The 13,455-nt window shown below is 38.1% G+C and overlaps 1 protein-coding gene across 1 annotated transcript in view; it reads left to right on the forward strand.

Moving 5' to 3' along the window:
• Positions 1-13,455, forward strand: part of CFAP418 (cilia and flagella associated protein 418) — a 354,461-nt gene that overhangs the window by 51,584 nt on the left and 289,422 nt on the right. Inside the window, exon 2 of the mRNA XM_044065930.1 lies at positions 12,264-12,325. Coding sequence (XP_043921865.1) covers positions 12,264-12,325 — 62 coding nt within the window. The remainder of the gene's footprint in view (positions 1-12,263; positions 12,326-13,455) is intronic.

Here is a 13,455-nt window from a genome sequence, read left to right on the forward strand (position 1 = left end):
TGTGACAGAGTGTGTGTATGTGCGACAGGGTGTGACAGAGAGTGTGTGTGAGTGTAAGGTGTGTGTGAGCGTGAGTGTGAGAATAGCTTATCTAAATGCAAATTAACTATCCAGCAGCATTTACAAAGAAAAATTAACTAAGTCACTATTTAGGTAGGAGTGTAATGTAGCTTAATCTGTAGTTATCCTAAAGAATGTTACACACTTTAGCACTTTGTAACAGTCAATTAGTTTGGATAAAGCAATGAAACACCAAATGGGCATGTTATTTTCACTTACAAGACTGTAATTATGAATGGTGCACCTCAATAACTATTTCAAAACTCTTGCTTCCAGAACATTTTAATGCATGATGTTAATGAGAATTATGGAGCTCAGGTGAAAACATTACTCTGCTTAATTCAATACATGCACAAATCCATAATAAAGTAATTTATTAATGAGTTTTTTTCCCTTAAGCAAACTAATAACATCTGTACAAGTACACACACAGTATGTATAATGTACGTGTGTGTGTGTGTGTGTGTGTGTGTGTGTGTGTGTGTGTATATCTGTATTTATGTATAATTTTTTATTTATATATATATATATATATATATATATATATATATATATATATATATCTCGCACACACTTTTACAATGCAGTCAGTAAACCTAACTTAGCAACCATATCACTTTGTGGTTAAAACCCCTACATAGCTGAATGGGTTGGGTATGGTGATGTCATACCTCACAGGAGGGTATGGTTTCCATCCTTTAAACCACAGCCCTCCAGTTACAGTTCTCACTTTGGTTCTGGCACTTCTAAAATTGGTAGCAACTCTGAAGGTATGAGGGTGAGCTCCAGGTTGGTTCCAGAAGGAGGCTCACAATAGTCTACTACTTCCAGGATTCATACCTGCAGAAAATTGAAAATAAGTCTCAACTATGCAAGAAACTAGGCAAAGAATGTGGACCAAACAGCCACTGAGTTTTGCCCGTGCAGTTTTGAAGGGCCCTTGAACAAGAAGATATTCAAATACTTTGGTGCAGAGGAAAATCATTTAAACCTTAATTTCGCTTTATTCAGCCAAACTGTTTCAGATGATGGTTTTCCAGAAATAACTTTTACTTTTGGTAATTGAAAACTTTTTTCTGAGGAGAAAATGGGCCAGATTCATTAGCACCTTACATTAAGTATACACGCTGTGTATTCAAGAACATCCTACCACATGCTTTCTAGTCAGTCAGAAAGATTGCTTTGTGTATATGTATTCTGCACGTTGTAGTAACCTTTATGAATACCGCTCAATATTTAAGGTTGCAAGAAAATCATTGTAAAAATTAAAATTAGGTGGAAGAAGGTGTGAGCTGTGCTTGTGTTGCATGTTCACTCAGAACGATGTACACTTAGCGTAGGCGTTAATGAATCCCAGGGGGTGTATATATTTTACTTTTATGGGGCTGGCTTAGTGTTTTAAAGTGCTTTTTTTACCATGTTTTTCTGTCAAAAAATAATTTATGAGAACTGGTAGTGTTTACCAGCAATTGTTGTTTATCTTCCCCATGAAAGAGGCATCATTTTCAGCTTGACCATTGAGCAAACTGCTGGTCCCATAGTCTGACCTCCTTTCAACCACAAACAAAAAGAAAAAAAAAATTAAACCGCTTTTGCCACCACAGCAGGCTAGCAGTTTGCCTCAGCCACAGGTGGGTGACTCTCTTGTGGCCATTTGTTTTACTCATCCTTTACCCCAGATCTCTTTGGTGTAACACCTGCAAGCCCTATAGACCGGGGATTAGTCATATCCTTTGCAGCTGTTAGGATCCCTTCAGTGGCAAGGGACAGAGAGTCTTGTTGTGTCCTGTTAGAGGGAGTGAGGAAGTTTTACCTGTTCTGTCAGAATGCTGTGGCTGTCCCTGCCTGTCTCTGTTGAAGCTGCTGCTGCCATTAGTGACATGGTTGGCCCCATTTTTCCTGTCAGAAAGAAACTGAAAACCAAACATGTATCTACTCCTCAATTTTCTTTGGATAGGGGTAGCTTACTGGATTTGCCTTAGGGTTTTAATTTGGACTATTGATTTTTCTTGTAAAGTTGTTTCTGGTAAAAGAAAGAGGAATTCCTCTTTTCTTGAAGAGATTCAAAATTCTGAATCTGGACAGGAAAATGCAGAGATGGATGCATGCATTTTGTCCCGCAGATTTCTGATTAAGACTCTGAGAGCTTAGTTTCTGATTTTCATTGTGGGGTTTTCATGTGTGAGTGTTTTCAGTGGGAGCACACTGAGGTTTCTCTGTCCCTCAGAAATTAGTTGTTGCAAAAGGATTTTTCCAGAACCTACACCCACCCATTGCTTCTGTTCTATTTGCTTTAGAGGATGTGTGTGTTACTGTCTGCAATTTTCCTGATAGCCAGACAGCTGCTACTAAAAGGCAGACAGGATGTATAAAGTTCCTCCGTCTTTTTAAATTTTTGTACACTATTCACATACCTGATCCAGCAGCTATAGCTTTAGTTGATCCCACTGCTGCTAAGCACTCTTTTTTTCCCCATACATATCTATAAGTTTCCTGACCTTATAAAAAAAGCGTATACTTCTGCAACTTAGATTTTTGCATTGTCAGGCTCAAATGTTAGTTCATTCTGACAAATTGTAAAACTATAAGGAATGTTTTATCTACATTTTCTTCTTGTGAGGGAAAATCTGCTTTAAATAACTTTTAATCTATTACACAGGTCACTACTTGTTTACAGTGTGTGTGTATGACTGTTGATACTACGTGTATGGCTCTGTAGTCACTGGTACTGTTTTGACTAGGTTTGCATGGCTGCATTCTCAGGACCTCTCAGATGATAAAAATGAGATTGTAAATTTTCCCTTTGTTAGAGGCTTAGAGTTGGTCACTTTTGCTCAAAGGTGATGAAAAAGTGTGATGAAAGGGGCAAGCAGATGTAGGTAATCTCTTAAGGGTTTTCAGTTCACCTTTTCCAAGGGACTTTCTATCTCCTCCAGTTTTGGCAAAAAAAAAAAAAAATGGCATAAACAGTCTTAACAAAATACAGGTAAACAGACATTTAAGAAGAAATGGCAAGGGGGGTTGCAAAAAGAGGTCTCGAACTTCCCAAATCCAAGGACAGTCCGACAAGTCTGAATTGACTGTTCAAGAGACCTTGTAAAATCCTCCCACCCTAACCCCCTTTTTCTTACAGAAAGTCAGAATCTCCGTTTTCCTGTTTGGCAACAGATAGTTTCAGACAAATGCGTTGTGAAAATCATTTGTCAAGGTTATAGATGGCAGTGGGAGGAAATTCCTCCTTTCCAGGGCGTCATTACTTGGCCTCCAGATCAGACTGTTTTGTTTCCACTGTTTTTTCATCATATGTTGTCCCAAGGTGTGGTAGAACCAGTTCTTCCTTCTCAGGTGAGAAAGGGTTTTTGTTCAGTGATATTCTTACTGCCAAAGAAAGAAAATTCTGGGAGACCAGTTCTGTATCTTTGTTTCCTAAACCTATTTATGATGGTGTCCAAATTCAAAATTATGTTACTTCACAACCTGTTACCTCTTCTTCCTCATTAAAGTTTCCTGGCAACACTAGACTTAAAAGATGCTTGTCATATCATCCCTTTTCATTCAGACTTTAGATGTTTCTTAAGGCTGTGTGTAACTGGATCACAGTATCAATTCTGTGTCTTACCCTTTGGACTGTCCACTGCACCAAGAGTATTCACAGTGTCTTGCTCCAGTTATAGTTCATTGCAGGTGACAAGGTATCCACATTTTTGGCATATTAAGATGACTTGCTTATCTTTGCAGAGTCTTTTTCAAAGTGTCTGGAATCTCTGCCTTGGGTGAGAGATCTTTTCCACAAGCTGGGATTCCAAGAGAACTCAAAATTCTTTCTTGACTCCTTCACACAGGATTGTGTTCTGGAATGTCACCTAGAAACCTCAGTTCAAAGACCTGTTCTTTCACAAGGAAAAAAATGGATCTTTATCTAGATCTATTTCTAAGGTTTTCCACTCAGACTTTGGTCACTTTTGAGGGAATAGCTCATGATTTTGGGTCTCATGACATCTATGATTCTCATGATACCTCGGGCAGGACTCCACATGAGAAAGACAGTGTTTTCTGAAATCTGTTTGGTCCCAGCATCAACACATTTTCTTTTCAAATCTCAGTGCTGGGGTTTGTCAGAAGAGAAATCTTTCAGTGGAGACAACAGGTATCCTTAAATCCAGGTCTTCCCTTCTCCCTCCCTGCTCCAAAACGGTCAATCACCGCAGATACTTTGGACTTTGCTTGAGGAGCAGTTTCAGGAAGGATAAAAGTTCAGGAAGTGTGGGACACCAAGGACAAGGTGCATGCACTTAAATATCAAAGAAATGCTTGCTGTTAACAAGGCACTAAACTCACTGAACCATCTTTCGTCCCGAGGACTTCTTCAAGTAGTTACAGACAGTACCACGGTTATGTGGTGTATCAACATGCAAGGGAGAACCAGGTCATACACCCTTTGCAGATTAGTTATGTTAGCTTGAGATATAGCTTCATAGCACAGTACCACTCTAAAGGCATCATACATTTCATCATAGCAAAATTGTGTGGCAGGCAAGCTGAGCAGGATCAGGGCAGATCCTCATGAATGAAAACTAGATGTGGGGTTCTTCCAAGATTTGATCCCGTTGTGGGGAGTTCCTACATTAGACCCATTTGCGGCCTCCCCTCAAACAATTAACTGGCAAGATTCTGTTCATAGTTCATGGTTTAGTACTAGGCTAACTGCCCTTGTGGGCCATTTTTAAGCCTAGCCAATTACCCCAAGTGAGAATCAAATCCTGCACCTTGTGTCTGTAAGGTAAACACATTAACCATTATGCCAACCTCCCCCACTCCAGCACTCCATGCAATAAGGCTTGGAAGCATACCTCCCAACTGTACCAAATGACTCGGTTGTAAACAAGTTTTGGGGTCCAAATAATGGGTTGCCACAATTCCCAAGTGGCACCCCTTCATTCCCGATTTTTAAAAAAAATTTTTCTTTTTGCGCTTTGGAGCTGATGTCAGCTCCATCAGCTTATCGGAATTGAACTCAAGGACTTAAGCTGTGAGTGCTGAAACATCTGCTTTTCAACTTAAGTTTGACTAGCTGCAAGCCTCGACTTTGAAGGAAACCGCTTAAGTTTTTGTACTTTGGAGCCGGACTAGCTGAGAGCATGGAAATTTTCTTTTGTTGTACTGTTTTGGAGAAATGGAAACGACTGCTTTCAGGTAGTTTGTTTCTGTTGTGAAAGTTATTTCTGCTGTATTTGCTCATGGGAATCATGGAATGGAAACAAACGACTGCTTTCAGTTGCTTTGGAGCCTTAGTGTCTGTGTGTTTACTGACAGATATGACGCTAGTGACTATTGATGACCCCAAACCTAATACTTCACACAAAGATCTCCATTACCAGCAAAGTGCACAGCACTGCACGAATAAGCATCTGCTACCATGGCTGCCATGATGAATTACTAACACTTGGTACTGATGGGGATTAAGTCAGCAGTGTCAAGGCAATGAAATTGAAAACAAAATAGGGTTATATGACTGGGGAAAGCAAGATGACCGAGATCAAAGTGAGTGAATGGGAAGTAGTGAAAACACACCTTAAGAATTACTTCTTGGAAATTGTGAGCAATAACGAACCAATTCCTGGGAAAGGACTTATAAGATATACTGTAGAAATCTTCAGACCCATCTGTGTAAACCCTAAATCAATGGGACAATGGGATAATAGGGTTGTCTCTCTGCTGAATTAGCTGTAAATAAAGGAAGTGACTGACTCACCAGTTCATCTTAAATCTGTATCTCCTGTAGGGAAGAAAGCGTGTGAGTGTGTGTGAGTGTGTGTGAGTGTGAGTGTGTGTGTGTGTGTGTGAGTGTGTGTGTGAGTGTGTGTGAGTGTGTGTGTGTGTGTGTGTGTGTGAGTGTGTGTGTGTGTGTGTGTGTGTGTGTGTGTGTGTGTGTGTGTGTGTGAGTGTGTGTGTGTGTGTGAGTGTGTGTGTGTGTGAGTGTGTGTGTGTGTGTGAGTGTGTGAGTGTGTGAGTGTGTGAGTGTGAGTGTGTGAGTGTGTGAGTGTGTGTGTGAGTGTGTGAGTGTGTGTGAGTGTGTGAGTGTGTGAGTGTGTGAGTGTGTGAGTGTGTGAGAGAGTGAGTGCACGCGAGAGTGTGAGAGTGAGAGAGTGTGAGTGTGCACGCGAGAGTGTGAGTGTGAGTGTGCACGCGAGAGTGTGAGTGTGAGTGTGTGGGTGTTTACTGACAAACAGATATGATGCTAGTGACTATTGATGACCCCAAACTGAATACTTAACACAAAGATCCCCATTACGAGAAAAGTGCACAGCAGTAAACGAATAAGCATCTGCTACCATGGCTGCCATGATGAATTACTAACACTTAGTACTGATGGGGAATAAGTCAGCTGTGTCAAGGCAATAAAATTGAAAAAAAAAAGGGAGTTATATGACTGGGGAAAGCAGGGTGACCGAGATCAAAGTGAGTGAAAGGGAAGTAGTGAAAAAACACCTTAAGAATTACTTCTTGGAAATTGTTCTGTGCAATAAGGAACTAACTCCTGGGCAAGGACTTGTCAGATATACTGTAGAAATATTCAGATCCATCTGTGTAAACCCTAAATCAATGGGTCAATGGGATAAATAGGGTGCCTCTCTGCTGAATTAGCTTTAAATAAAGGATGTGACTGACTCACCAGTTCATCTTAAGTTTGTATCTCCTGTAGTGAAGAAAGCAAGTGTGTGTGTGCACGCGCGTGTGTGCATTGTTGTATACATTGATAAACAGATGTGATGCTAGTGACTATTGATGACCCCAAACAGAATACTTCACACAAAGATCCCCATTACGAGCAAAGTGCACAGTATTGAACGAATAAGCATCTGCTACCATGGCTGCCATGATGAATTATTAACACTTAGTACTGATGGGGATTAAGTCATCTGTGTCAAGGCAATAAAATTGAAAATAAAAGGGAGTTATATGACTGGGGAAAGCAGGGTGACCGAGATCAAAGTGAGTGAAAGGGAAGTGGTGAAAAAACACCTTAAGAATTACTTCTTGGAAATTGTTGTGAGCAATAAGGAACCAATTCCTGGGAAAGGACTCATCAGATATACTGTAGAAATCTTCAGACCCATCTGTGTAAACCCTAAATCAATGGGGCAATGGGATAAATAGGGTGCATCTCTGCTGAATTAGCTGTAAATAAAGGAAGTCACTGACTCACCGGTTCATCTTAAATCTGTACCTCTCGTAGTGAAGAAAGCAAGAGTGTGTGTGTGTGTGTGTGTGAAAATGCAATGCCCCCAACTCCGTACATCTGGTGCAACTCAGGAAACAAACAAAGACTCGAGGACAGTCTCCAAAGCTAAAAAAAGGTAAAAATAGGTTATTACTTTGCAACTAAACAATATAATACAAAAATAAATGGTTAAGCGCTTTTAGTCTTAATTTAGAAAACTTCTTCAGACCTTCAACAGTAGTACAAGTGCTCACTTACCACATGTTGGTTTCAAAAAACATTAACCAATGGTATTGCATAAGTAATTAAGTAAGTAATTAAGCTTAGACACATGACATCAGCAACAAGTCAAATACAAAAACAGCAACTACCTGTAAAGAACAAAAATGTATAGCTGCTTTTGTGCACAAATAAAGACACATGAAATCACTGTATTTAGGTGGACAGAGTGTAACTCTTAAAATATGTGATAAAAAATTATGAAAAAACTATGGAAAATATATATATAAATGTAAATATTTATATAGACATTGTTATGAGTTTCAAGATCGCTCCAAGTGGATTAAAAGAACGCTGCACTCAAAATAAAATAGAATAAGAGACTGCAATTTCAACTTTAAAAGTGTTGATTGACTCAGCTGTAATGTTTTCACAAATCACCAACAAGGGTGAAGCAAGCTTAGGTGTAAGATGAGACATATTTTTAAAAGACAACACGAGGGTGAAAGATGCCAAGAATTAGGTATGCCAACTGGAACAAATAATTATTAAACCTACCATTCTGTTTAATAGAAAAGGTGATTTTAAAATTTATAACTTGACTATGACATTGACCTTATGCTTTGCGAAGTTTTTAGCAGGGGTCTAACTTTTGTTCCAGATTACCACTTTAGACTTCCTGATACATTAATTAATACATTAATTAATCTAAAACTTTTCACTTGTAAACTCAATTTAAACTTGATGTTTGGTAAGAACAGTTCTGTTAACAATAGCCTGAGAGTGTCCAGTACCTTCAACCCACCAATGCACCCATTGTTGGGCATTTTTGAACATTGTAGGTCTGAATTCGTCTTCTAAATTAAGACGAAAAGTGCTTAATCATTTATTTTTGTATCATTCTGTTTAGTTCAAAAGTAATAACCTGTTTTTACCTTTTTTAGATTTTTTTCACTTTGGAGACTGTCTTTGAGCCTTCGTTTGTTTCCTGAGTTGCAGTTTGGATTTGTTTGTTTGGATTACTCAGTACACCTGGTGGCTAGAGGTACTCTGGTTCAAACCCTGTACCTTGGGTACAGGTAAAAAGAGCCTAAAGTCCCTAGCCGCTACCACTTGTGAATTTATGCCTCATATTTTTATTCTGTTCCTCATTAAATCTGTGGTTTTCAGGATTTTTATGGCAAATCAATAAAGGATCGAGTTCACTAAATAATGATAGGCATTTGAATTTCAGCCTTCATATTCTATAGAAAATAAATGGTACCACTAAACCTTTTATTCTAGCAGTTTTCTAAGTTTATAAGATCAGTATTTGAAATCTGTCCCTATTTTGAGGCTGTATACCCCCATTATTGGCTTTGTCCAGGTTTTTTGTGCTAAGAGGTTGAGAGCTATGGTGAGAAGTGAGAATTGCATTCATTCACTAAATGATGGCCATTTAAGTTTCCGTCTTCCTGTACTTTCTAGAAACTGCTGATTTGGCATAGTGGTATGTTGCTGTGACTGTAATACACAGGGTTCTGGGTTCAAGACTTGGTAGTGAAATGCATGGTGGTAGCACTTTATTCTAGCAACTTTCCAAAATTATACAAGCAATGTTTAAAATGTGTCCCTGGTTTTTGGCCTCTAGCGAGAAGCTGTGCGAGATGCCTATAGGTTAAACTACTGTCATTCTATTTATATAAATATATATATATATATATATATATATATATATATATATATATATATACACACACACACGTGTGTGTGTAAGTAGACTTTTATGGTGGAAATGTTCTGAATTGGGCAGTTTAGTCATTATTGATTCATGCATTTTGTTTTATTGCCTACTGGAAAAATGTTCAAACAAATTTTAAAATGTGCTCTAAATTAAGTCTAACAAGTGTGCTGTATTATACAAGGAATATAATAGTCAGGAAGGTGTATCAAAGAACGCATGCATGTTTCTTGTTTTGTGTGCAAGCCAGGGGCCTATGATTTGAAAACAGCCCAAAGGTAATCTTTATCCACCAGTGGCCAGATGCATTTTCTTTGGATGTGATGTGGGTTTCAATGCTGTTTCAATGAATGTGAGTTTCAAGGGCAGAGAAGTTTTAATGCCAAGTCTATTTTCATTGTGAGGCAGTGTTGCTTTGTTTAGCAGATACCTATTAGTGTTTGTGCATTGTGCTATAAAATGTAAAAATAAAATCAAAATAATCATTGTAAGTAAAGCAGTATGCACACATTAGTGTTTATGGTAAATGGAGTGAAATAGCCAGGTAATGGGACATTGGAATGGCTGCAGGGGGACTCTGGTGCCATATTTTGGTTGTCTGTTCTTAAGTTTGCATTTGAAAGTTGTTATCCCACAATTGCATTGGAGTGGGTGGGGTTACTTAATTATGTATGCAATTTTTACGTTAATCAGCATACATATTTGTACCTATTTTTCATGGGCCTTTTCCAGATTTTTGATGTTTCCCGGTTAAGAGGTATGCTTGGAAGACAGGTGCCTTTGCTTTTCCTTGGACAGGAGCATTCTTGTATGCCTTTCCACCAATATCCAAAGTACTTCTGAAGATACAGAAAGACTTTTCCAATTTCATTGGGATGACTCCTCCTAACCTAGACAACTGTGGTTCTCACTTTTTGGAAATGTCCATGGTTAATTACCACAACCTTCCTCACAGACTGGATCTACTCAGGCAAATGCAGGGTGTTTGATATACCCTGACATCAGTCAACTTCAGTTGACTGCCTGGATAATAGGGTCTTAATTCCTTTTGACCACCTGTTTACTGAGGACGTGCAGCAGGTACAAATGGAGACAAGAAAGCCTTCTACTAGAAAATCATGTTAACAAATGGAAAATGTTTTCTACTTGATGCTAACAACATAACTAGCACCCATTCAGGACTAGCTGTTCTCTGGTTCTACTATGTTTGTGTTGGTTACTATCCTGTGGCCTTTCTTATTCCTCTGTCAAAGTTCATTTGTCAGTCATTTCAGCATGTCTATCCATGGATCCTCCTCTTTCAATGCAGTCTATGTCAAAATATTCTTGAAAGGGGTTTTGCATAAGAGGCCTCTAGGAAACTTGGTGCCCTCTCCACGGGATCTTAATTTTGTGTTACAAAAGATAATACTTGCTTGGTGTGCACCAGTTATAATCTGTCTGAGTTGAGGTTCTTAACATGGAAAACAGTTTTACCAATTGCTCTGACTCTGCAAGAAGGGTATCAGGGTTGACTCTACATAAAAGCTTGCAACTCCATCTCATTTCCAGTAGGGACAGGGTTTCTTTGAGAGTCAATACTTCTTTTAGGCCTAACGTGTTATCCGAGTTTAGTGTAAAGTGCCCTGAAACTTTGGAAGCTGGCCAGCTGTTACATCCTGCCAAGGATGTAATCCCATACTGCTAAGGCTACTGCAGCAGTGATCATTCAGCATCTAGTTATGGTAAGTTTTACTTGCACATAGTAATTTTAAAGGATCATTTACAGATAGTAATGTAAGAACTGTAACCTCCTTTAATCATCTGTAGCAGTCCTTTGGACTATTTGCTGGAGACCACTGGAGATTATTGCATTTAAGGAGATGCAGTGTTATCTCCTATGTGTGAAAGACTTTCCTTAAGTGAGCTGCTTTCCTGAATACCTTGTAGGAGCTATGCCCAAGTATTTTTTGTCATGATCAAGTTAAAGCTACCCACATGAACTGTTACAGAAAGGAAAGGATGAAGGAACTTTACAGAGTGTGAGAGAGCTTTCAGGAATTTATAGGACAATATGTTCCTTCCGATGAGTTGGAACATATTACTGTATATTTACATAACATAAAGTGTACTCATTTTTGAAACTGCAGTTTTGTTTGCACTTGAGAGTTATTTGACACCACTTCATTGATATGCAGAAAGGGTTTACTCCACTTAGTGTTTATATTGTCTTGGGGCAGTGGATAACTTTAGCCATGCCTTTTGCGAATGTGTCAGACTTTTTGCTGTAAAAATGTGTCACACAAGTTATATCTGGTGTTACAGGAATTCCCATTTAATTTGAATCACTATATAGTTTGCTGTTTCATACAAGGCTCTGAGAAATGAAAGTGGTTACTTTTGTAAAAGTAAACATGTCTTTACACCAGGAAGGTGATGGCTGTCTCTGCAGGGTAATTTGTTTAGCATTGCTGAAGAAAATTAAAATAGTTTATTGGATTTATTTTATTTCACCACTGATAGCTATGTTTTAGATCTGTGTTCTCTTGAACACAAGTGGCTGTTTTTATACTGGGTGCATGTCAAGGTTACTTAATGTGTTGAAAGTGATGTGCTGTCTTGGATATCATTGTCTACATAGACCAAATGCAGAGTGTGTCACACTATGTACTATATTGTTAAATGTAGTCTGTATTTGTATGTAGTATTCATGTCAATGTTTGCTTTGATGTTTCATTAACAGTGCACTGGATTCTTTCACTGCTAATAAGCAATGTCATGTTAAAGAAAGATGCACTTTGAAGGGAAATGTTACTGGCTAATCTGTCTGCTGTTTTGCCATGGCTGCAGTTAGGAAATTGTGTGTATAAGGGGAGAAGGGGTTGAATGGCAAATTTTCAGTTTATATGCTGCCTAGTATGTATTTTTGTATTGTATTATATTTCTTTATATAATAAATCATTCTTTGTATCTTTAGAGATTAAAAGTTGTAGAAGAGGGTCATCTTTTTTTTTTTCTTTGTCTGTCATATAAAGTGCAACACACTTTGTTTTGTTTTTGTAGAAAGTGTGCACGGCAGTCTCAAGTCATTCTTCCAGTAAGCTATCTCAGATGAAAGGTAAAAAGTAAGTCCACGACCTTTGATTACTTTTTATCTGCATAAAAAGTCTTCTTTGATTTATTGTGTATCTACATACATTTGTAATGTAACTGTGCATCATTAACTTCATTTAATAATGACTGGTGTACTTTTCATTCTTTTTCACTACTTGCTGCTAAACTGTGCAAGTTGCTGTTCACTTTCTGTAATGAAGAGAGAAAGTCCTGAAAATATTTTCTCATTACTCCTACTCGTATAATGTATTTTTTGGCATTTTTTTTTATGAAACTGCAGTGTGTACTGTTAATTTTAACACCAGTTTGTGATTCTCAAATTTGTAGTCACTTTTATTTGTTCGTAATTGATGGTTGGCTAAAACAAGGACTTGTGACTTCAGTTGGGTAAGAACTGGTCAATGTATGCTACAGTTATCTAATAACAGTCTGGGTATAATCTTCCTGAACCACTCAGTTACTGTACGTGACAAGATTTTAAAGTTAAGCTGTATACTGCAGTTTCATTGAGTAAAGATGCCTTTTGTAGAAATCATCTTGATTTTATTACTTGTTTCCAGGAGACTGTGGCTTGTTGCAGTTTTGATATTCAGCTTATTTGGGTGCAGTTAAATATTGACATGAGGTTTTAGAGTTGGTTTCGATTATTTTTGTCTAACTTAAGTATTGTAATTTTAACTGTATCATGCAGTGTTTCATTTGCCCACCTTCACAGTGCATCTGTTGGCTCAACTTTTTGCACGAGTACTAATGAAGGTACAGCCCAGGGGATGAGATTGCCTGCAGATGGAGTTTGTAAAAACTTGGCATTTCTTGGCATAAAACGTCAGCAAATTCAGACACTCACTGAGATCAACAGGAATTCTTCCTTGCTTTGAATCTTTTGTTTCTCTTTATTTTTTTGTTTGTAAAAATATACATTCATAAGGAGAATAGTGGTAATTTGTAGCATGTATAGCTGGTAGTTATGAAGAGTAGTAGTGGGAATAGTTAAGAAAGATTGGCATGTATAGTAGTGACAAGATAAGGAAGTTATAGTACTGAAGACTTGTTTGGTAGGATAGAGAGAAAGGTAGAGGATAGCAGGTAAGGTAGGAATACAAGGAAAAAAAAAAAGAGTATATAAGAATATTGTACGGAG

The sequence above is a fragment of the Protopterus annectens genome, chromosome 3.part0 (assembly GCF_019279795.1).
Source record: "Protopterus annectens isolate FY-2018-M chromosome 3.part0, PAN1.0, whole genome shotgun sequence".
Classification (NCBI taxonomy): Eukaryota; Metazoa; Chordata; order Ceratodontiformes; family Protopteridae; genus Protopterus; species Protopterus annectens.